This window comes from Miniopterus schreibersii, assembly GCF_964146895.1.
Source record: "Miniopterus schreibersii genome assembly, chromosome: 6".
Taxonomy (NCBI): domain Eukaryota; kingdom Metazoa; phylum Chordata; class Mammalia; order Chiroptera; family Miniopteridae; genus Miniopterus; species Miniopterus schreibersii.
This window is the reverse complement of record NC_138107.1, coordinates 19,372,843-19,394,284: the sequence shown is the minus strand read 5'-3', so window position 1 is coordinate 19,394,284 and position 21,442 is coordinate 19,372,843. Positions and strand designations below refer to the sequence as shown.

The following is a 21,442-nucleotide window of genomic DNA, read 5'->3' as shown; positions in this document are numbered from 1 at the left end:
TAAGACACGAGGGTGCGTGGGAGCGTGCGCGCCCGTGCGCGCGCCGGGAGCTTCGGCTCAGCCTCCCTCGTGTTTACCCTCGTGGGTGGCAGAGGCGATGCGAGGTTAGCGCGCAAAGACTGCGAGGAGAGGGGAGGTTTTCCTGGTAACTGCACAAACTCCAAACTAGGTGTCATCTCAGCCCCTCTTTCTTCCTGGGGCTGTTTTTCTGTTTGTTTTTTTTTAAACGCTGTCCCTCCCCCCATCACACACACACACACACACACACACACACACACACCATGGGTGAAATGTAGCATACCCAGAACCCAAACAGCGATTTGCTAGTTTAATAGCCCCTGTGAGTAAATTGAAATAGAAATTGACAGGGTTTTATAGTTTCATTTAAAAAAAATATTAGAAGCATTTGGTTAATTAGCTCTCTTCTCTCACGGTTGGGGTGGTGGCCATGCGTGTGCGTGTGTGTGTGTGTGTGTGTGTGACACAACCGTCCCCCAACCCTCCACCAGGTGAGTGCCCCTCGTTGTGAACAGGGCAGCACCCTCGGGATCTGTCTGGTTGGCGGCTGGAGTGGGGACAGAGGGGATTGGAACACACACTAGGCCCTTCAGACCGAACAAGTGACTAAGGTCCAGGCCTAGGCACTCTCTGGTCCCTTTTAAAGACCCAGCCAGTGCAGCCGACACATTCCATAGCTGCAGGGAACATTAAAAACCCCGACAGGTTCCTGTCACTTTAGCCTCTGAGCTCCAGATCCCCAAGTCGGAAGTGGAACCTCTGGATTCGGGCTCTGGTCCTAGACACATCTCTCCTCTCCCCTGTCTTTCTTTGTCACCTGTTCTGTGTCAACCGAAGCACACCTTGGCGAGATCTGGGAAAGGAACGGAGGTGTATCCCCTGCGACCCTTAACACGGGGGGTCATCAAGAAAAAGCCCGGGGGGCCTCCCCACTTAGCAGGCCCAATGGCTGGGATGCTTCTGGGGAAGGAACCTGGCAGAGGTGGGGGGAGGCGGGGAGCATGCGAGGCCCCGGCCTGCACCTTCTCCCTCTGAGCTCTCTTCACCCCTGCAGCCTTGCTCCTGCCCACAGCAACTGGACCCTCTGCACCCCGCTTTCACAGGGGTGTTCTCTCAAATGCACAGACCTGGCCCTGCTTTTCTCTCGCCCTTTGCCAAACACTCAAAACTCCACACAATTCTATCTTTACACACACACAAAAAAAATCTAAAACCAAATAAACCCATTCCCTCTTTGGGGGAAACTCCTGTGTTAGGTCACCCACCTGAGCCACTCGGCCAGCAGGGTGGGGGTGAGGTGACAGCCAGTGTCAGCCTTGCCAACAGCAATGGTGATGAGCTGATCCACTTTCATTATTCAGCACTTTGAACCGTACTCAGAAAGGTTAATTTAAAAACTCCCCACCCCACACACAGACACATATTACCCCAATGCATTTAAAAAACCCACAACTATCAAATGTTCCTTTTCTCACATGATATTTTGAAATGAGCGTTATCTCCAGACAAGGGACAGTCAAGCTCGGTTAAATCAACAAAACTATCATTCTTATTACTGTGGCTAAATTCAGCCACAAATCAGGTGATGCTGTCATTTTTGGAAATAATAAATAACTGAATTTCCTTCCAAACAATAAACCACCGCAGACGACCCACAGACAGCATTGGATGCTGACACCCCATTTTAACTTGTTCAACATACATTTTTTTTCCACCCAAGTAGAGCAGGACCTGTGCCCCTTTCCCTCTCCCATCTCAGTTTGGTTGGCCTCGGAGGTATGTCTAACATGATGCATACAGGCTACAGCTATGCCAGCGAGACCAAAGTGTCAATGAAATGCCTTTCAGTCATACAGTATTTATATTTTCTGGAGACTACTTACACTAAGGAGCAAAAGGAGACCCGCTTAGAGTCACCCAGGCAGGGTTTTAGAAAGCGTTTCTTTGATGTTTCTTTGTTTAGTTTAATCAAGCCTTCTCGACCAAATCAGGCCCCATTGTGTAGGCTGCAGACGGGATAGTGCGTGGGTAGGGGGAGTGTTTGGAGCCTTTTGTTTTAAGAAATAAAAACACGGGATGCCTTTCCGCTGGGATGGTGGCGTCGGGCACGAGGAGAGAGTATGGACGGGGGGGAAGGACTGGCGAGGGATGTAAAGAGTACTGCTTCACAACCCTTTAGCCGACCAAAAGGTGGGCCAGAATTTCTGAAGCGCCAGTTGTCCTCGTGGACTCCCAAACAGAATTGGCGGGTCTCTCCGCACAAATATTCCATTTCTGGTGTGTGTGCGGGGGATGATTCTGGAATTCAATGATCCCGGAAAAGGACCCTGCAAGTTATGGGACATTCAAAGTAATACCTGGCTTGGACAGACGCAGCACATGGTTTCCTTCCAATGTGCAGTGTCACGCTTAACCGAGCCTTTGCAAATCCAGCAGGAACCTCTGGAGCCCAGCGGGAATCATGCACCAGCCCCAGCTCTTAGGCAGCCTGGTCTTCACCTGCCAGGCCACCCGGCCAGGCCCACTATGGGACGTGCAAGGGGCCTGGGGGGCGGCATGCGTGGGGAAGGGTCCCCAGCTTTCTCAGGCACAACACAAGAAAATAGGAAGGCGCGGGTAGGTAAGGCCAGACGAGAACATCTAGCCCTGATCCTGATGGTCCTAAATTATCCCACTACACACACAGATTCCCCCCCTTCAGGATTTCCTATCTAGAGGCTCTCCCTTCATCACCGACAGGACCTGCAGAAATCGCCACCACAGGGCCGCACACAGACACAGCTCCACAGGCTGCGCCCAGCGGGTCCTGCGCCGAGGCTGGAAGCGGCCCCCCGACGGAGACCGCGCGGCCCCACCCGGCGCCCTCCCGGGGCCTCGCTCCTCAGGCCGCTGGCGCCTGTTTGCGGTTGGTCGGTCGGTGGCGGTTACCTGGACGTCTTCCATGCCGGGGTGGCCCAGGCCGTGCAGCGACAGGCTGTCCCCCATGGCCGCGTCCAGGCCGTGATGCGCCGAATGCAGGAGCACGTCGGGCCGGCGGACCGAGTGGTAGTCCCGTCGGGGGTCGAGGCCCGAGAGCTGCGGCAGGGCGGCCCGAGGCTGCGGCAGGAGCGAGCCGGCTTCGGAACCCACTTCTTGGCGCTGCCGTTGCCCCCAGGGGTGCTGCTGGGGCTGGTGCAGCGGGTTCAGGGAGTAGGGGTCGTTGACGTGGGAGTAGGGGTCCTGGCTCTGGTGGTAGGGCAGCGGCTGGTAGGGGGGCGGGAAGTAGGGCGGCTGGAAGTCGGACGACGGGGTGTGGGACAGCGGCGGGGCGCTCGAGTAGGGCCCCTGCGACACCGAGCCCAGCTGCGAGAGCCGAGAGCTGTGGCTGGGGACGCCATCGTGCCGGTCCTGGGAGCGGAGAGAAGGGGGGCAGAGAGGGAGAGAGACGGGGAGACAGAGCAGGGGAAGGGAAAGGGGAAAAAAAAATACAAGCGACAACTGGAGAAGCCCGGCCTCGCTGCGTTCTTCCCGGGGCAGGGCGAGCAAGAGCCGGAAACTTCTCCTGCCCGGCGGACCCAGAGGGCAAATGATTTCCAGCCATTCCAAACGCAAGGCTTGGGGGGCACAGGGACGGGATCACCCGCATACCCGACCTCTGAACGGCCACCTGGGACTGCAGAGCCGGCGACCAGGGCGCGTGTGCGTGTGTGTGTGTGTGGAGGGCGATTCTAAATTCCCTGAGTGTAAACACAGCAGCCTGACACAGAGCCGCTGCTCTCCCGGGTGTTTTAAACGGTCCCTCCTCACTCTGCCCGAGTTCCCAAGCATAACACGCAGAACTTCACGCCATCAGCGGTGCGGCTCCTCCGGTTCAAACCCAACTTCTTCCCTCCCCGGGCGCCCAGGGGGCGGCCCAGGAGCTCCTGGCACGACCTGCTACATCCAGGAGGTCCCAGGGACCTGCGGGACCTGCGGGATCTGCGGTCCCAGCCACCCGTCCCGCCCCAAGAGGGATTCGTTTAAACGCTGTTTGGCTGAAATGGGTCTCACTGGAAAGCATACCCGAAGCCCACACACGTTCAGTTGAGTTGTGGTTCGAAGGAGTTATTCCTAAGGTTGCTTTTCTATACCTAATGCTAGCATATAGTCCAGGGTGGGAGACTGAAGGACCTGAGGTCGGAGGGCCCGGGAGAGGAAGCCCAGGCAGCTCCCTCCTGGTCCTACCTGGAGTGGCACACGAAGTGACAGAAAGGAGGTGGTGTGTGTGTGTGTGTGTGTGTGTGTGAGGGGGGTGTTTAAGTTTCTCCCTCTCCTCTGTGGAAATGCCACGATGAAGTCCCCATAGCCACCTAAATTTCCAAACTGCAGTGGCAAATAAAAAGTTTTCTCTTTGGCTTCCCCCCCTCCCCAGCTGACTCCAGGAGCTCAGAGGGAGAACACACAATGCAGAGAGAAGCAGCTGCAGGCTCGTCCAATTATGGTGCTAAATTACCAAGCCAAAGGCGCTCGGAGGAAGACAGAGACAGAGAGAGTGAGACACACACACACACACTCACGGAGACGGAGAGACAGGGAGAGAGAGAGAGACAGTGAGAGGAGGGAGCATGCAATTCTGGTACAACATGAATCCAAACTCACCATGGATGAATAAGTGTGGACTAACATCTGGAAAAAAAAGCCTGGTTACTGCTCAAAATCAAACAATGATTTCAAAAAAAAAAATCAAAAAAAAAAATAAAAAAAATCAAGGAGTCCAGCAGAGAAATAAGCTGGACACAGAAGCCGAGCTGGAGGTGTTTCCAGGACAAGCCATCCAAAAAATAAAAAAATAAAAAAATAAAATCCCCCCCCCCCCAAACGAGGCTGGCGCTGCCTGTCACACGCGCAGCCGCTCATGGGTCCCCCGCTGTCCCTCTTTTCCTTCTGCTCTGCTCTCCGGGGCTCCAGAAGCGCTCCTCTTCCACCCGAAGCTGGGCTCAGACTGCTGGGGCGCCCCTTCCTCCCTCCGCTTGCCTACACCGCCTCATAATAATTGATATTCATGACTATTAATATTACACGAGCACTTTAAAGGGAGAATGGCGGACAAATGGAGCGTGAAGCAGCAGCCCGCGCAGAGCTCCCCGACTATTGTAAATGACGTTCATTCAGTGGAGAATTACTAGATGTAATCAGACGAGGGGGGCTGGCAAAGGCAGGCTGGGGGGGGAAAAGTTTAGCAGGAAAGAGGCAGAACTTCAAGGAGCGGAGCTGGGGACGCGCGTCTAGCGGCCTCCGGTGCCTCGGACGCGGCAGCGAGCGGGGGGCTTGGGCGTCGGGGCCCCCTGCTCCTGGGGAGGGACCTTCCTGGTGGGAAGAACTGATCGCCCTGGGTGCTTTGTGTGCAGATTAAAAATCATCATCATCACCGTCATTATAAAATAGAGAGGCGCGGCCTCGTCTCCCCGAGGGGAGCGGGGAGTGAGCCGGCGCGCCCCGCGCTCGGCGGCGGTTTGCGGGCCCTCGCCGCGCGTCGGAGGCTCTGCTCGCGTCTTGCAGGACAGAGGGGGGGGGGTCTTTCGTCGCCTGAGCAGCCTCCCCCCTCCTTAAGGCTCACACAGTCTGTGATTTTTTTTTTTTTAACCTCAATTTAAAATTATATGCAATCAATCTTCAGATTCACTAAACTTCTCCTTTCCAGGCAAAAGCCAGGGGCAACAGAAAACCTTTCGGATGTTTCAGGAACCCGTTCGACTGGCTCGACTGCCGTTTCTGTTAAAGTTCAACCTTCCTCCCGACTTAAATAGGCTCCTTCCACCGCGGGCTGCGGGGTCGCCTGTGGTTTTTGTGTTTTTGTTTGTTTGGGTTTTTTTTTTTTTTTTTGAGCACAAAATGCAGGCAGCTGGGACTTCACCCGCGGCCTCGGGTCTCCGTTTCCCTGCCTCTCTGCGCTCGCCCCCCCTTTATTCTCGACCCCTCTTCCACTCCACCCCTTCCTCTTCCTCCCGCCCTCCCCCCTTTCTTCTCCCCCCCCCCCCACTCAGCCGGCTTATATCTTTCATACTCGAACAACGGGTGACACCCGCTTACTTCTGGGGCCCACCCGCGCCCCTCTGCGCGCCCGCGCGGCGCCCGCCGCGGCCCCTTCCCGCTCGCGCCAGGCCCTCGGCCGCGCGTGTTCTCGCCCCGGCGTCTCCGGCCTCGCGGGCCTCCCGCCCGGGGAGAACCGGAGGCCGAGCCCACGACTCCGCGGGCGCAGGCGAGGCCCTCGGTCACGGTCAACACAGAACCGCAGCGAGGACAGGAAAGCCCCAAGCGTCTCCTATCGTCCTCAGAAAGAGTCCCCCCCCTCTCTCTCACCCCAAAATTAGGATTCAGGGCAGGGCAGAGCTGGGGCGCGGCGGGCGGGCCCCTCTCTCGCGCAGGACGCGGCCCGCGGCGTCGGGCGGAGCTCGCGGCCCCTGTTGGGCGCGGCGGGTTCCCAGTGTCCGCGCGCGGCTCGGGCCGGGCTCCCCGAGTGGTCGGGAGCAGCGGGGTCGCGTTTCCCCCTCTGGTTACGGGGGGCGGGGGGGGGGGCTCTGTGCGTCCGACCGCAACCGCTTCTTGCGGCCCCGCAGCGCCCTCGGCCTCCCCGCCGCCCGCCCGCCCTCCGCGCCCGCGCCGCAGCCTCCCGGCCGGGTCTCCGGCTCCCACCTCCCCCAGCTCCAACTCCTCTCCGCCTTTCTCCAGGCTTTTCTTTCTTCCCTCCCTCGACTTCCCCTCCGAAGTCTTCGCTCCCCCCCCCCGCCCTTCCCCTTGCACCTAATTTGGGGTCTCCGAGGCCAACCCGCTCGGGTAGCGCGTCTCCGAGGGTCGCCGCCCGCGGTTCCTCCCCCGTCCCGCCGCGAGCCCCGCGCCCCGCGCCCCGCCCGGCCCTGGAGCCGCCCGGCCACCGCGTCGCTCGGCGCGGGAGAGGGAGACCGAGAGGGCGAGGGCACCCGAGGGAGACGGAGAGGGCGAGGGCGCCCGAGGGAGACGGAGAGGGCACCCGGGGGAGACGGAGAGGGCGAGGGCACCCGAGGGAGACGGAGAGGGCACCCGGGGGAGACGGAGAGGGCGAGGGCGCCCGAGGGAGAGCGCGTCCGGGCGCGGCCGGGCCCCGCGGCTGCCGGCGCCCCGGGCTGCGGGCAACTTCTCCAGCCGGCGGGAGAGTTGCGCCAGCGAACCGCGCGCACTGCACGGGGAGCCACACATCCGCCCAAAACGCCCAAACGTGGGGTGGTTTGGACGCTCTGACCCTCAGAGAAGGAAAGCCCAGGAAAAGAGAAAGAAAGGAAAAAAACAAAACAAAACAAAAAACCCAAAACTGCGAGGACTCCTGGGCTTGGGCTCTGCCCACACCCGTCTGTCTACCTCCCTCCTTCTAAGTTTCCGTCTTCTCTTTGGGTCCGTTTGTCGTCGGTTTCAGAATTTTATTGAAAATAAAAACTAGGAGCCCGAGCGTGCTGCGGACGGGGCTTGAACACCCGACTCTCCCCCGCGCCCCGACCCGCGCCCCTGCCCGCAGCGGGCGGCGGGCTCCGCGCACCTTCCCGGTCGGAGCGCGGGGCGCGCGCGGGCTGGGGGTGGGGGGGCGGTCGGCGAAGGCGAGAGAAAGAAAAATCAGAGAAAAAAAGAGAAATCTTCTAAGTGAGCCAGATCCCCACCTTCAAGTCCCTTTTCAGAAGAGCGGCGTCTCCCCAAAGTTAGGGAAAAGCGGAGAGAAAACCGCCCGGAAACCTGCCAGTAAATAGCTTTAAAAAAAAAAAAGAGGGATCGGTCGGGGTCTCAAGAAGCTCAAATTCTCTATCTGCAAAAACACGCTCAGATGCACCCGGGGTGCCCGCTCACCTCGTAGATATCTTCGTACTTGACATTTTCCACGAGCTTCCAGAGCATGATGGCAGCCTGGTCTCTAGGAGGTGAGTGCATTCATGTGAGGAGCAGATGTCTGGCTTCTCAGGGCTCCGCTGTCTGTAATGATCCATCTATAATTGGAAATGGGGGGTACACACCAAATCCGACGCTCCTCTCCCATCGCAACTTATATCTGTTGTCTCAAACAATAGGCTGGGGAAGTAAGGCTGGGCAGAGAGAGAAAGCGTGAACACACACACACTCACACACACACACGCACTCACACGCGCGCACGCGGGAGTTAGATGCAACCCACAGACATATATATGATAAAAAATCGCAAACACGTATTTACACCCAGAGACCCACGTTTAGTTACATAAGCACCCCTGGGCCAGGCAGTCTGCGGACTCTGCACAAGCCCTGAGAGGAGGAGAGAGGGTGGTTGCCTGCGAGTCCCACAAATACACACATTTAAAAACCTCGATGTAGAAAACGATGAATCATTGTAGCCACCGACTCGCGTCTTTTAACATTCATAACGAGAAGCGAGGGGCCCCCAACAGTCCCCCCGTTTTCTATCTGGGTTTTAAAAGGGAGACCATTTACTGAGGTGTGTTGTTTTGGTTTTTTTTTTAAACACAAAAGCTGCTGTTCAGGTGTGGTCAGCGGGAGGGTGTTTTGAAAGCTGGATTTGGGGATTTTTTAAGGGTGATCTCTGGGTTGATGGCTACACAACTTTTTTTTTTTTTCCCCCCCCAAACTGTACCTCTGTGTCACTGCAGAACAAAAAGCCAGCTCACCACAGTGACCATGTCTAATATTTTCGGGTCATTTTCACCAACACATTCGATCACTTAAAGACCATATGAAAACCTCGGTCTGTGCCGTTTGTCATTTTAGGGGTTGTTTGTACGTGTTTTGGAGAGGTTGCATGTGCCATTTTTTTTCTTGGCTGGAGTCTCCATTTTATGAAGTTTTTCTTCTTTTTTTCTGTTTTCTTTTTTCAGATGTTGGGAGCAACACAGGCTCACACACCCTTCTACACAATGAGTGAACTGGGTGCCCTTTTGCAGATACACAGCACATTTTATATCTACCTCTGTTCTCTGGAACTAACTTTTAAGTGGTTTCAACCATGGAATATCAAGAAGCAGTTGCCTAAACCCTTGGAAGGTTTGAGCAGAATAATCTTTAAGGACATAGTGAAGCTATTTGGGGATTTGTAAGGGTTGGTTTGTTTGTTTTGAGAGTATTTTTTCCGCAGTAAGGTGATTTGTATAGTTTAAAAAAACCCCACAAACACAGAAAACTTAAGATCAAGAACGAAGTTAACCAAACCTCGAAAATGGGTGCCCTCGAAGGCACAGGGTTTCTGAATTTCATCAGAATATTCACCTCTTTCCCCTTTTCCCCCACCCTCTCTATTTTTTTTCTATTCCTTTTCAGGGGTGCCGGAGGATCCCCACAGCCAGAAGGGAAGGCCGGTGCAGGCTCTCTGCCCCAGGGGCAGACAACAAATGACAGGAGGGAGTGAGGAGGGACCAGGGCAATTTGGGGTGGACGTTATTAAAGCTGATAAGAATGAATCTGCAAAGGGCGGTCGTCTGTAAATCCCAGGACTGCTGAGCGCCCAGGCTGGAGCAGGGACGGACACTTGGAGGACAGGGCCCCGGACCACCGCGGTGGGTAGCGACTCCATAAAAGCCAACAAGGCGCTTCCCGTAGTGCAGAAGGAACAGTTCGGCAGATTGTTAATTGAGTTTTTTAAATGACAGGTAGAATGAAAGGGACACAAAGAAGGTGCTTCAGAAGGAACTTTAGAAATAAACCCGACCTTCATTTCCAGTTTTAATTTTTATACTTTGCCTTTCTGCCTTCCCTCCCTTCCCTCCCCTCCTTCCCTCTCCCTTCCTTCCTTCCTTCCTTCCTTCCTTCCTTCCTTCCTTCCTTCCTTCCTTCCTTCCTTCCTTCCTTCCTTCTTTCCTCTCTCCTTTCCTCTACTTTAAATACTAACACCTTAAATTATACAAAATCTATACAGATTTTCCACTAGAAACATGAGCAAAGATTTTTTTTTCTTTGCCCCAGAGCAGGTTTGGACATGGGAAAAGGCATTCTTCCTAATTTGATTGTGTGGTGGGACTTGAAACGGGTTTACCATCCCTTTCCCCCCCTTTCCAGACCTAAAATCAGCCCCAGATCAATATTTTGCAAAGATAAAGATTATAGAATTGGAAACTCAGATTCTCTAGACACGATTTTGTTAATGGGAATAATTGGCCGCCTCCCTTTCAAATCAATATTTCCATTTATTTATTTTTTTAATCTAAAGGTCATTCTTACCCAAAATGAAAATAATTTGGAAAAGTCTTAATTTTTTTCAAATGCTTCCAACAAATTTTCCATCTCTTTTTGGTCTATCAATGATTAGTCTAAAATAAATAATCTCTAAACCTTAAACTAAAAACCCCTGAGATAGTTTATATATAAAACGATTTAAACATATATTGATCTAACTGCTTTATAGCCTTGTATACGTATAATTTCAAATTTTTCATATGAATTTTATTTTATGCTAACCGTGAGTATTTTTAAAATTAGAAACGTCTTGAAATATTTTATTAAAATTTATATAAATTCTTTAGGAAAATTGAAAATAACCAATCTAGTTTTATTAAGAATGAAACATAAATTTTAAAATACATACAACGAAATAAAGAGACAACCAAAGAAATACATAACGATAATTAAAACCGAGTCAATTTTTCAACGTGGGCATTATTAAAAAAAATCTTAGAAATTGCAGGGGAAATCTCTGCTAGGGAGTCTTCTCTGAGCCATTGAGCGGGCAACAGCGCCCTCTGTCGGGATTCTGTATAAGCAAACCCTGCACGGCCGCTCGATTTCTTCTACAGCGATTTCTTTCGGTCTTGAAAACCTGTTATTGCAAAGAGCGTTTAAGTTGAATTCTTACAATATCTACTACTTCTAGAAACGATTGCTTCAGCATCTAAAAATTTCAAACGTCTTAAAAATGTACAAATAAAACCTTAATCTCCACTGAGAAAATTTTCCTAACTTGAGCTGACTTTTCTTGCCCTTAATTTACTGTCGCATTTCGCGTTAACCTCCAATTACGTAATGTAAGAAAAGATTCCCTCAAGGACTCAATAAATGCAAACGCACAGGCGAAACAAACTCTGGTTTCGAAGTGAAGTGAAGTGACTAATATGCATTTTCGTCATCATTTTTGTTTTTCATGTATTCTTGCCTTGTGCCCATTTTGTGTGTGTGTGTGTGTGTGTGTGTGTGTGTGTGTGTGTGTGTGTGTTTTCAGGACACGCACGGGCTCGCCTAGGTCCAAGTGTGCTGGAGACATTCTGGTTATATTCACATTCCCCCTTTCACTTATATTTATGTCCGTTTATAACAGCAGATGGGAGAGTTAATAATACCCTCCTTTCCTCAGCCTCGGAGAGAGGGAATAATTTAGGATAAATGTCCGAGCCACTGATGGAAAGTGAATGCACCTAGCATGGAGCCCTCTGCTGGCTGTTTTTGGACTAGTTCTATAACTTTAAAAAAAAAAAAGTTACCGAAAAGTATCATCACATTCAGCCAAGGTCAGCTATTACCACTGTCATGTCTTATTTCTTCTTCTTCTAAAAATCTAGTTATGAATTATCCAAATTTCTCAGACTTCCTTCCCCTATCCCTAACCTTCGCACCTGTGAGTTAAGGCTTCATAAACTATCTCTTTGCAGCTGCCTCATGGGCTGCTTTTCCTTTTACACATTACACTCTTGGCCAGGGTTTCCCTTTCCATCTTCCCAAAATGTAAAAATAATAGAATGTCAAAAAATAAAAAATAAAAAGACTTAGAATTAGAATGATTGTGTCAAGCCAGGACCCTGACCCTTCTCATTCTCAGGGTGGGGCAAGCTTCTTAATAGAGTGAACTTCAGTGTACTGAGCTATGAAATAGGAATGCTTGTGAGAATTCATTAAAATGACGCTTGTGAAGGGACATTGGATGCTGCCACTTTGCACAGCAATTTAATTTCTCCACATTGACGCAAGACACTGGAGCTGGGTGTCAGCAAAGTGAAGGCTTCCACCAGTCAGGGACTTGCTAAGCTCCTGGTTAGAAAGTGGAGGTGAGAACCCCAGCTGAGGTCTTCCCCTGCACCCAGCCACTCTCCCACAGCACCACGATGCGGTCTGCCCCCTTTCATCCTGAGATTAAGAAGGCAGCACTGGGCCCAGATGGTATGGCTCAGTTGCTTGAACATGGTCCCGTGTGCCAGAAGGTCACTGGTCAGGGCACGTGCCTGGGTTGCAGGCTCCATCCCCAGCAGGGGGCATGCAGGAGGCGGCCGATTGATGTTTCTCTCTATCAAAGACATATTTTTTAAAAAGGCAGTATTTGGGAACTACTAAGTCTTTCCAGAGTTATTTTTTTTCTGGATTTATAAACAGGCAAAAGGAGAGAGTAAAGGGAGCACTGACTGACTTTGACATATCCAGATACTCCCCCCAGGTCTTACCCATCGGAAGCATTCTTGTCCACTGAGTTGATTCCTAAGATATGACAGCTGCAGTTTTTATTGTGACGACCTGACTCTGTTTTTCTCCCATGTGTCTAGCATCCAGGTTTCTCATGATCGTGTTTGGAGGGAATCTCGATGATGTGCTTTGATCATTAATTTGGAGAAATTATAGTTGAATGTGTAAAACTACAACTCAAGCACCTGCCCTTGGATGTATAGGGCTTGGCTACCACAGAGGTTTTAGTGATCTGGGTTTGAGGAAACAAAGTAGGAGGGACTAATGATTGCAACATGAGTGTTTAAAAAATTAAACAAGGGTGGCATTATCTCTAGGTTGACTCTTCATGATTATACAGATGGAGGCAAACATTACAAAGGAAATAGCATTTCTTACTTCAACCATAGTATTTAATCAATGAATTCGTAAACGAGAATCATTGTGACTGTGGAAACACCTACTTTCTCCTGGCTTTTGAGGAGCAGGAGTAATTTTATCATATATTTTAGGGGTTCTGAAGTCCTTAGGCTTTTCTATTTAATTGTGGGGTATAAAGTTGCCAAGCAGACGTTTTTTTAAATTTCTGTTTCCTGTAGATAAAGAGGTTGAGGAATAGAAGATTGGGGGGGTTGGAGTAAATGATGCAAAAGGCCACAGAACAGTTGTTTCCACTACGAGTGGATGTTTGACATACAAAATGTGAGAGGTGCGCTTCTTTCCTGGCGTGACTAATGCAGGAGGACAGGTGTTTCCATCATTGTGGACATTTTCCATGTTATTGCTTTAAGAAGGAGCGATCTCGAAGGCTGGGAACACTAAACAATCTGGTTTCAAAATGCAACCAATAGACCAATACATATCTGTGAGGAGAAAATTTGCAAATAAAGACGTGGAAAGATGTAGAGCAGAAATATAACCTTTAAAGCATGGATACACACACACAATGTGCAGCATCAGAGCTGAGGTATCTCTTAAGTACAAGGGACATTTAGGAGAAATTAGTGGCGTATTGGAAACACTACCTAAAACTCACATTTATGAATTTTGATAGAAACAGAGAGTGATATTCATTTCATGGCCCTTTCCATTTCTTTAACATAAGATGATTCCTTCACTTACCTGCTGTGTTGTGTTGGGCACTTCCTTTGGCCTTTCCAGGCCTTACATTTTCATCTATAAAATGAGGCTAATTTACTGGTGGATACACAAGATTTTTCCTTAGAAATGGACTTGATGAGATTTATGAGAGCATCAAGCAGAAATTAGTGGAAAGTTAAAAATGGAAGTGTTGCACTTTTTAAATTTTTAAAATTGATTTTAGAGAGAGATAGAGGGGGGGGGAGCAACATTGCTGTGAGAAACATCTATCAGCTGCCTCCTGCATAAGAACCCGCAACCTGGGTATGTGCCCTGACCGGGAATCAAACCCCGCCACCTTTTGATGTACGGGGCCACTCTGCAACCAAGCTGCACTGGCCAAGGTGGACATGTTCCTTTCTGAACACATTGTCACAATATCTCAGCTCCCTGTGACCCTCTGGAGGGACGTTTAAGAGAATTGACCCCAATCTTTCCATAAATGCTAATCACACACACACACAAAGTTTTTAGGAAATATCATTTTAGAAGAAAGCAAACAAAGAAAAGAGAAGATTCAGCTTGAGAGGAGGGGTATCATTTTCAGAGTTAGTGCCTAATAGGTACTTTGAAAGAGGTCAAGCATCTAAGTCTAGAAGAATGACATCCTAATGTAGCACAAGAGTTTGCAGTTTTGATCTTGAAATTATGGTCGGTAACCTTTGATCAAGTATGTGGAAGGGAAGCAACATCTACTAGCAGAGGCTGGAAAACACTTCATTTTCAGAAAGAGGGGAGAAGATGGGTAATGGAAACAACAGGTGAGGAATCATGCTATAGTTTTCCTCAAAAAACAATAGTGTAGGTTGTCAAGGTGGTTAGTCCTGCACTCTGGAAGGGAAGGAGGGGATCCCTAGGAACCAGCCTGGACTCAGGAAGGACAGGTCATTCCTGTTCTCCTTTCCTTTTGCTATAGACTCACTAGGCAGGGGACATAGTGTCCCCGCAGATCATGGAGACACTTAAAACATTTCTCACTGCCTCCCCCATCTGAGGTGAGCGATAGTATTTGGAGCCAGTCTGCCTTTTGACATGAGCTTTGGAGTGGGACAGATGTGTGTGAACTCCAGATCTGCCACTTACACTCCTGGATATTTGGAAAATTACTGAACCTCCCAGAGCATCAATTTCCTTATATGAGGCATTTGAGACACATTTCCATACATGAGACATATTCATTATATGAGGCATGAACATAGCAATAACCATTGCATGGGGGTGGTCATGATGCGGAGATAATTCATATAAATGCTTATCATGGCCTCCAGCATAATCCAGCATAAGCAAACCACTAAGTACGTGGAATCTACTGTTACCATCACAGATTTGCAGCTGTTTGAGTAATACTCTCCCCCCGAAAGTTGATTGATAAATAAAAACAAATTTGAGGCAATTGCTTTAATAGCTCACCGTGGAACTTTGTTCTTAGTCTTATTCTTTCTAATATATGTCTTTTTAAAACTGTGCCTCAGAAGAAGAATTAGAAGATGTGTTTTTTCCCCCAAACATTGGAGGAAATAGTCAGTGCACTGGATCACAGAATGAAGATTCATACATATTTTGACAGGCTAATACTCTGGAACAAATCCCCAAAGCTATACTTTAACAAAGATAAAAGCAACAAAAACACAAGTGTAAAAGGGAGGGTCCAAGACTGACAGAGAAAGACATGAAAATACGCACAGTTTTCCACAGCTCAGGGTTCTTACTGCTTCTGGAAGGCAATAGTCACATCAGCATCATGGACAACAACCTGTTGAGACTGATTAACACAGCGGAGCACGCGGTCAGGTCCAGAGGAGCTGCAGTCCCGGGGCAAACTGGATTTCTGCCATTGTGTTCAATGGGGGCGGCCTGCTTTAGACTGTCCCTGATAAACCAAAAGGTCTCTAAAAGAAAGTAACAGGAGTGAAGAAAGTCCTGGAAGCCAGGTCAAGGGAGAAAGGATTGAGAAAACTGGGATAGTTATCCTAGAAGAGAGACAATGTGGAGATGTGAACTCTGTCTTCTACTGTTTGGGGTTGATCTTGGGGAAGACAGAGTAGAGGGGAAAATTAGCATTTGTCTTATCCGCTGCTATAGTGCCTGCATAGAGCAAAGTGGCTGGCCCAAATCGCTCAAAGAATTTTAGGTGAAAACATCTCTTTCCCTCTGAAGATACAGGATAAATATCAATATAGAGTTGCTACTAGGAGGCCGATTTAACTAAGTGTGAGAAAGAAATTTTCTAAACATTTGAAGGAATGGACAGCTGTTTTTTTTTTAACCCTCTCCCCAAGATATTTTTTCCATTGCTTTTCAGAGAGAGTGGAAAGGAGGGAGGGGGAGAGAGAGAGAGAGATTGGTTGCCTGTAGGGATCGAGCCTGAAACTTGATGTGTATGTGGCCTTGGCTGTAATCGAACCAGAGACCCTTCAGTCCTCAGGCTGAGGCTCTAACCACTGAGCCAAACCAGCTAGGGCTGGACAGGACAGCTTTGATTGGGGTGAACTGCCAGTCCCTGCAGGATGCTAGCAGAGCCTGGACCACTTCTGTCAGAGGTGGGGTACTGCTGGGCAGGAGGTCTTCCTACAGAATGCCGGGCAGGAGGTCCTTTACAACGCCAACATATTGGGATTCTACTTCGCAGGCTCAGCATTGCACGGTTAGCAGATTAATCATTGCAAAGGACTGGCATTGAGATGTGTGTGTGGAAGATCCCATTATTTTTGCATCTATGTGAGTATTATCTGATTGGGGAAGTGTGCGTTTACCGAGCCTGTGTCTTCATGTACTGCGTATGCTATCTGATTTCTGTTAGCAGAAATAACATCACACAGTAATTATACTCAATAGCCTTGGTCTGTCAGTTTCTGATTGTTTTGCTTCTGTCATTATCACTTTTTCCCATATTTAATAGGATTTCTGTGGGTGGCTTTATAGAATGAAAAAAAAGGGGCATTTATTTATTTAGGGTATGGATGAAGGGCCTTTTAAGCTTTCATTTGCAGTCATTTGTGAGGGGCATTTGTTGATTTCTAAAAGAAATAAATCCTTTGCAGAAGATATATCCAATGATCACACTCCAAGCCAGGCTCCCTTTGAGCAAGTTTCAAAAATCTTTAAGCTATTAGTTAGAGCTTTGTCGCTCTAAACAATGAACAGTAACTTTTATATCTGGGTTATTCTGTATAAACAAATCTTTTCGCTCTTTATACTACAGTAATACTGAGTCACTATAACTCATAAAAATATATATTCAATAAATATTGTTAAAACAACAACAAAAAATCTTTAGGTGATTTAATAAACCCGCAACCAACAGAAAAGCAATTATTCCTAAATCTTTTCTTAATTGCAGAGGAATGTAAAGATTCTTTATAAAACTTTCACTATTATTCATAAAGAAATTATGAAGTATATTCTTTCCCTGCTGCATTGTAAGGTATTTTTAATAACTCTACCATCATGACCTAAACAAGGAGTGAAAAGATATTCATCAATGATGAGAGAGTCATTGATCGGCTGCCTCCGGCACGCCCCCGACTGGGGATGGAACTCGCAACCCAGGCACATGACCGGAAATCGAACTGTGATCTGCTGGATCCTAGGTCAGTGCTCAACCTCTGAGCCACACCGGCCAGCCTACAAGCATTTGTTTGATGCCCATTACTTCTCTTCAGCACCTTAGGTCATGGTGGTGATGCTAACACTTGAGAGGTGCTTCTCTGTGCCAGGCAAAGTTCTGACTGTGTGTGTTGTAGGTGTTATCTCATGTACTGCCCTAGCCCACTGCACCGTCTGGAGATGAGAAGGAATTGAAATAAGATTCCTTTGTCCTTTGGGACTATGTGTTTAATCGGGGAAGCAATGCATGTGAGGCTGAAACCCACTTTTATATGGAAATACCTGCCCTAGTCTAAAAGGGGACTGGATAGGAGGGAAAGCCAGTACTAGCCGGAGCATGGTTTTTTTGTTTTGTTTTTTTTTGTTTTTTTGTTTTTTTTGTAGTAAGAGCTTAATACATATTTATTGAGTAAATTATATTTTATATGTATTTATATTTCAAAATTATATTCTTTTTTTTAAATTTTATTTTTGTTTAAAGTATTACAGATGTCCCTTTTTCTCCCCAATGACCCATTCCACCCCGTGCCTTCCCCCTCCCCAGCCCCTCTCCCCACCATTGTCCGTGTCCTTGGGTTGTGCGTATATGCATATAAATTCTCTGGTTACTCTCTCCCCCTCCACCCCCCCGCCCTCCTCCATCCCTCTCTGGCAGGGGAGATGACCATGATCACGGAGCATGGTTTTAATCAGAGAGGGTTCCTAGGAGAAGGCGGGGGTACAGCTCAAACTTAAGGGAAGCGGAGAAGGGAAAAGACACAGGGAGACACAGGAGGAATGGGCGCCAGGCGTTGTGATAATATAAGGACACCCCCTCCCGACTGCAACTGGAAAAGCATGTTAATGATGCTGAAGGTGCGTCTGACTGAGATATTTGTTTATGGCTAGAGCTGAAGGTGCAGTTCTAAAGCTAATGAAAGTACTCAAGAGGAATTGGGTGCACCGTGAGCTTCCTGAACTTGGTACATGAAGTTTTTGAGTTCAAGCCAGAGAGAAGGCAGCCAGGGCAGGGCTCTGAGCAGAGGGCCTGGGGATGTTTCCTGACACAAAAATGAATGAGATTTCCCTTCCAGGATGGTGCTGAGTCAGTCCGCACACCTAAGTGCATCCCACAGTTTGTTTCTTTATCTAGCCAACAACCTCACTCAGGGGAGAAAAAACAACAAACAACACAATATTCAATGTGCAAAGGACAGTGGGTGAACTGGCTTCCAGATGTAATCAACTATTTTTGTTCAGAGGTGTAATTCACTTAAATATTATATAGAGTGAGTTGACTGAAAAAAATCAGCAATAACAGTACCTTGGTTTTACTAACAGTACTTGATTACTTTAAAACAATATTTTAGAGAAATTGTAACAAAATACTAAAGCCCATGTTCAAAATTTTATTGTGTCCTTCATTACAAATATGTTAAAAATACATTCAAATAATAATTTGCGGGGGGAGGGGGCTACCTCTAGTTGAACAAATACAGAGAGGCCTGGTTATTATCTTTGGTATGTAGGGAAATAAGGTAGAAAGATAAGGTCAGGGGACAGCCCTGGGTCCATGCAGTGAGTGAGAGGCATCTGTTGGGTCACTGGGGAGTAGATTATTAGATTTTTACAGCAAATCCTGCTCTATTTTCACTTACTGGTTTATGTTTGCTTTTGCCTCTTTGACTTTTTTCCAGTGGTTCTCATTGGGCTTGTTCTCTGGATCATTACTCATGTAATCTTTAAAAGGAACTTATTAGAACCTGTTGACACTCCCTGTCCTCAGGATTTGAATTTAGGAATAAATTATATTAAAAATCATATTTAAAAAGTTTTGTATAAAGGGGATCTGTAATTAAAATCAGACATTCTAGATTAATTCCTGATACAAAATGAATCAAACTAAAATGAATGAAATGTGGTAAAGGAAGATAAATAACAAATGCTGATAAAGAAAACATGTTTCTTTTCATTACCATGTAGCTTGGGCTTCATGAGGAATGAAACCTCTTAGGGCTGTGAAAATTTAAATTTTGGCATTGGTGGCTATCAGGCACTGAGGAAAATATAGCTCATTCTCTATGCAAATAATTGCAATATTATACTTTGGACATTCGTGGGAAAAGAGACAGAAAGTTAATTTTAACAAATACTTTAAAATCTTTTTTCCTTCTTTCTTTCTTTCTTTCTTTCTTTCTTTCTTTCTTTCTTTCTTTCTTTCTTTCTTTCTTTCTTTTTCTTTTCTTTTTTTTTTTTTTTTTTTTATGATTTGATCTGAGTGAGAGCCTAAACCAACTTTAGGAATTGGTTCAAAAATAACACAATGAGCAATACTTTTCGCTCTTTCAAATTCTGTAACACTGGATGGGAGCTAAATTTTCCCTTTAACTTTCCAGATTCTGAGTCTACATATTTATACACAAAGGAATAGTGAAATATTATGTATGTAACATACAGTAATTGGTTAGATACAAAGGGTGGAGGAAGTTATGGAAGCCCAGAAAATCCAGATGTGATCATGAGTGAAAAAATGTACTTGGTGTTTGCTTTAGAGCACTCACCCCTCTTTTGCAAACTATCTAGATCTTGAACAAACAAAGTGGTTGACCTCAGTCCTTGTGATATAAAAGCACATGGTTCATCATGCAATTAAGTCAGATAGATGAGGGAAGCGTGGAAGTCATTTTTTGAATGGTTTTATCATATTACAAGAAATAAAAGAATTAAATTAGACTCGGATTATGCATTTTCAGCGGGAATAGCATAGAAACTGTACGCTCTCATTGTATCATGTCAAAAGGCAAATGATGCCAATCTGGGTCCTGGCTGGTGGCATTAACTTACTGATTGCCTGGCTCTAGTAGTGTCTGCCAGGTGTCTCCTCCATAAAGCCACTCTTTCCCAGCGATGAGTAGGAAACACTGGAGAAACAAAATTTGAGTGATAGATTACAGAATAATTGCTAGAATCATAAAAGAAACACTGAGAAACTGCTCTATTTTAAAGGAGATTAAAGAGCTATGCCAACTGAATGCTATGAATGACCTGATATTTTCTTTTGCTATAAAAGATGTCATTGGTATAATTGGCAAAATCTATATAAGGTGATAAATTATGAATAGTATTCTCTTGATACTAAGTTCCTGATTTTGAAAATTGTGTTGTTGCTATCTCAGAGGATGTCTTGACATTTGGGAAACAGAAACTGAAGTATTTCAGATAACACAGTACTATGTCTTCAATTTATTCTCAAACGGGTGTGCATGAAGCAAGAGCTCAAATGTTAATATTGGATTACCTGAGCTTTGGCAGCTGGTCCTTCTTTTGATTTCTTGTCTAATCCTTAGAAACATACTCAGACATCTTGTTGATTACTTACCTCAACTCTCAGTGTTTTTCACATTGTTCTGTTTTCATTTGTGAAGACTTTATATTCAGCCTTGGAAACACAGTTACTTTATTGCCTTGGTGGGCTCAGCTCTATAGACCTTGCTGAAGGCTGTCTTTCCCAGCCCCTGATGGCCGTGCGGTCGTATGGCCAGTGAGCCCTCAGCGCAATGTAGCAAGAGACTCAGGAAGGGTGCTCGCAGGGTACAGCTGGGAAGGGTACCTTTAGACGTCTCTAAAGTCTCTTCCCCATCCCCTTGCCTGAATTGTGGGTACCATGGCAGTCACCTTGGACCATGATTTGAATCTTAAAGAGGGAAGCCGGGGCTTGCATGGTGGAGCTTGAAGGATAGAAAGAGCCTGGGCCATTGACAGCTGGAGTCATTACACCAAAGCCAGGCTGCCTATCTCTGGATTGCTTTTATATAAGAGAGAAATAAACCTTCATCTTAATTGAGCCATTTATACTTTAAAACTTTTCCTAACTGATTCACCAGATTACTCTGAGATTCTCAGCAACAGTTTCTCCAGGCACTTGCTATATTAAGGAATCAAACCTATATTAATTAGATTTTCACCCATCTTCCAAGTTGGGCATGCCTTATGAGTATATGGCTGAAGGCTAAGGTATTTTTCTTGAGCTTGAAGAGGAGGGTTGAGTCAAAACTTTTGCTTTACCATTTGGATTTTCCCAAATAGGTACAGGTAGACGACCAGATGTGTGTTGATGACAGTTTTCTTCTGGGGCACAGGGGTATATTTGTTTCTCCACTTCTTCCAAGACTCCAGAATTTTACTAGGTCTGGAAAGGGAAGGCTTCTGATCGTTGGGAGAGGCTAAAAATGTCAGGACCTGCCCATTCTTAAGAGAAACTTACAGTAGAATCAGCATCCAGCACAGACCCTCTAAACATCTCTCCTTTATGTTTGAG

At 47.4% G+C, this 21,442-nt stretch overlaps 1 protein-coding gene across 8 annotated transcripts in view; it reads right to left on the bottom strand.

Annotated features, from left to right (window-relative positions):
• TFAP2B (transcription factor AP-2 beta) overlaps positions 1-8,411 on the bottom strand; it is a 29,323-nt gene extending 20,912 nt beyond the window's left edge. For 4 of the 8 annotated variants that reach the window (XR_013999038.1, XR_013999039.1, XM_081140552.1 and 1 more), the window contains exons 1-3: positions 7,846-8,184; positions 4,636-4,662; positions 2,947-3,405 (exon numbers count right to left, since the gene is read on the bottom strand). Coding sequence is in view for 6 of the 8 variants with exons in the window: in XM_081140552.1 (XP_080996678.1) it covers positions 2,947-3,405; positions 4,636-4,662; positions 7,846-7,926 (567 nt within the window). In the remaining 2 variants the exon portion in view is untranslated. The other 4 variants (XM_081140550.1, XM_081140551.1, XM_081140554.1 and 1 more) reach the window with 4 other exon arrangements.
• Between the last annotated feature and the right edge of the window lie 13,031 nt (positions 8,412-21,442).